Source organism: Myotis brandtii, unplaced genomic scaffold, assembly GCF_000412655.1.
Source record: "Myotis brandtii unplaced genomic scaffold, ASM41265v1 scaffold104, whole genome shotgun sequence".
Lineage (NCBI taxonomy): Eukaryota > Metazoa > Chordata > Mammalia > Chiroptera > Vespertilionidae > Myotis > Myotis brandtii.
The window spans coordinates 833,655-835,121 of record NW_005353497.1 but is presented as its reverse complement, the minus strand read 5'-3'; the positions used below and the strand labels follow the sequence as shown (position 1 = coordinate 835,121).

At 40.5% G+C, this 1,467-nt stretch overlaps 1 protein-coding gene across 3 annotated transcripts in view; it reads right to left on the bottom strand.

The window, feature by feature from the left end:
* Positions 1-1,467, bottom strand: part of SWT1 (SWT1 RNA endoribonuclease homolog) — a 56,291-nt gene that overhangs the window by 48,205 nt on the left and 6,619 nt on the right. For all 3 annotated transcript variants that reach the window (XM_005856669.2, XM_014538089.1, XM_005856668.2), the window contains exon 4: positions 746-804. In XM_005856669.2, coding sequence (XP_005856731.1) covers positions 746-804 — 59 coding nt within the window. The remainder of the gene's footprint in view (positions 1-745; positions 805-1,467) is intronic.

Below are 1,467 nucleotides of genomic sequence, written 5' to 3'. Positions count from 1 at the left end.
CAACTGCCCTCTCCTGCTGGCCCGGTGACCCCTAACTGCCCTCCCCTGCAGGCCTGGTCTTCCCCCTGCCCTCCCCTGCTGGCCATCTTGTGTCCACATGGGGGAGGCCATCTTATGTGTTGGAGTGATGGTCAATTTGCATACTACTCTTTTATTAGATAGGATAATTATCCAACCCTAGCTGGTTTGGCTCAGTGGATAGAGCATCAGCCTGTGGACTGAAGGGTCCCGGGTTTGATTCTAGTCAAGGGCACATGCCTGGGTTGTGGGCTCGATTCCCAAAGGAGGGCGTGCGGGAGGCAGCCAATCAATGATTCTCTTTCATCATTGATGCTTTTCTCTCTCTCTCACTCTCCCTTCCTCTCTGAAATCAATAAAAATATTTTTTAAAAAGATAATTATCCAAATTTTATTAATCAGCCTCCTAACTTCTATTACTCTACGTAATGAAGGTATGTATCTTATAAAGGTGTGAAAAATCAAATCACTTGAGATAAAAATCTACATTCTAATCTACATTCTATTTGAAAGTGTCTTTTATATAGTGTAAAATTCTGATAGACTTTTTATTTCACTCCACTTTTCCTTGAACTTATATTAACAAAATTCAAAAATCATTATCTGTGATGCACCTAGAAATATTTGCATTCAAAGCAGTACTAATCAAAGTAAGTAAAGGATTTTGCAAGTCTAAATATTTAGTCTCACAATTCTAGACCAAAAGAGTAAAAAGGGGGGAAGTTACCTTTTCAGTTCATGTCTTCGTTTTACATTACAGTTCACAACGTCTATATGATCTGATTTCTGGAGGAGAAAAAAATCTATCATTAAAGACATATAAGTTGTGCAGTGGCACTACAGTTACAGGGGAAAGAGACTGGGAGACAATTTTTTCCCATGACTATGTGGTAGTGAATTGGTTGACACAATAGTTTAATTAATCCTTCCAATAAACTTGTGAAATGGACATCATTATCATCACCCATTTTACAGATAAAGTAGGCAAGACTCAAACACAGCAAATTATCTTCTGCAATGTCACAGGGCAGGGCAGCAGCAGAGCCATGACTTGAAACCAGATCAGTCAACTCTCTCTTCTGCCACCCTGTCTGTGTACTTTGATGAAACAGGGCTTGACACAAGAAAAATAAGAGAGAAACAGGATATAGTCCCTTTCCCAAAGAGCTTATATAGTAAAACAATAAAGAGAAGTAGAAGAGAAGTACAAATAGCCTAATGTAAGGATACAATTAAGCATCAAAGCAGAAAAGGAGACAATAAGTTGTAAAGTGTTTAAAACATCAACCACTGCCCTGACCGATTTGGCTCAGTGGAGCATCGGCCTGCAGACTGAAAGGTCCCAGGTTCGATTCCGGTCAAGGGCATGTACCTTGGTTGCAGGCACATCCCCAGTAGGGGGTGTGCATGAGGCAGCTGATCGATGTTTCTCTCTCATCGATGTTTCTA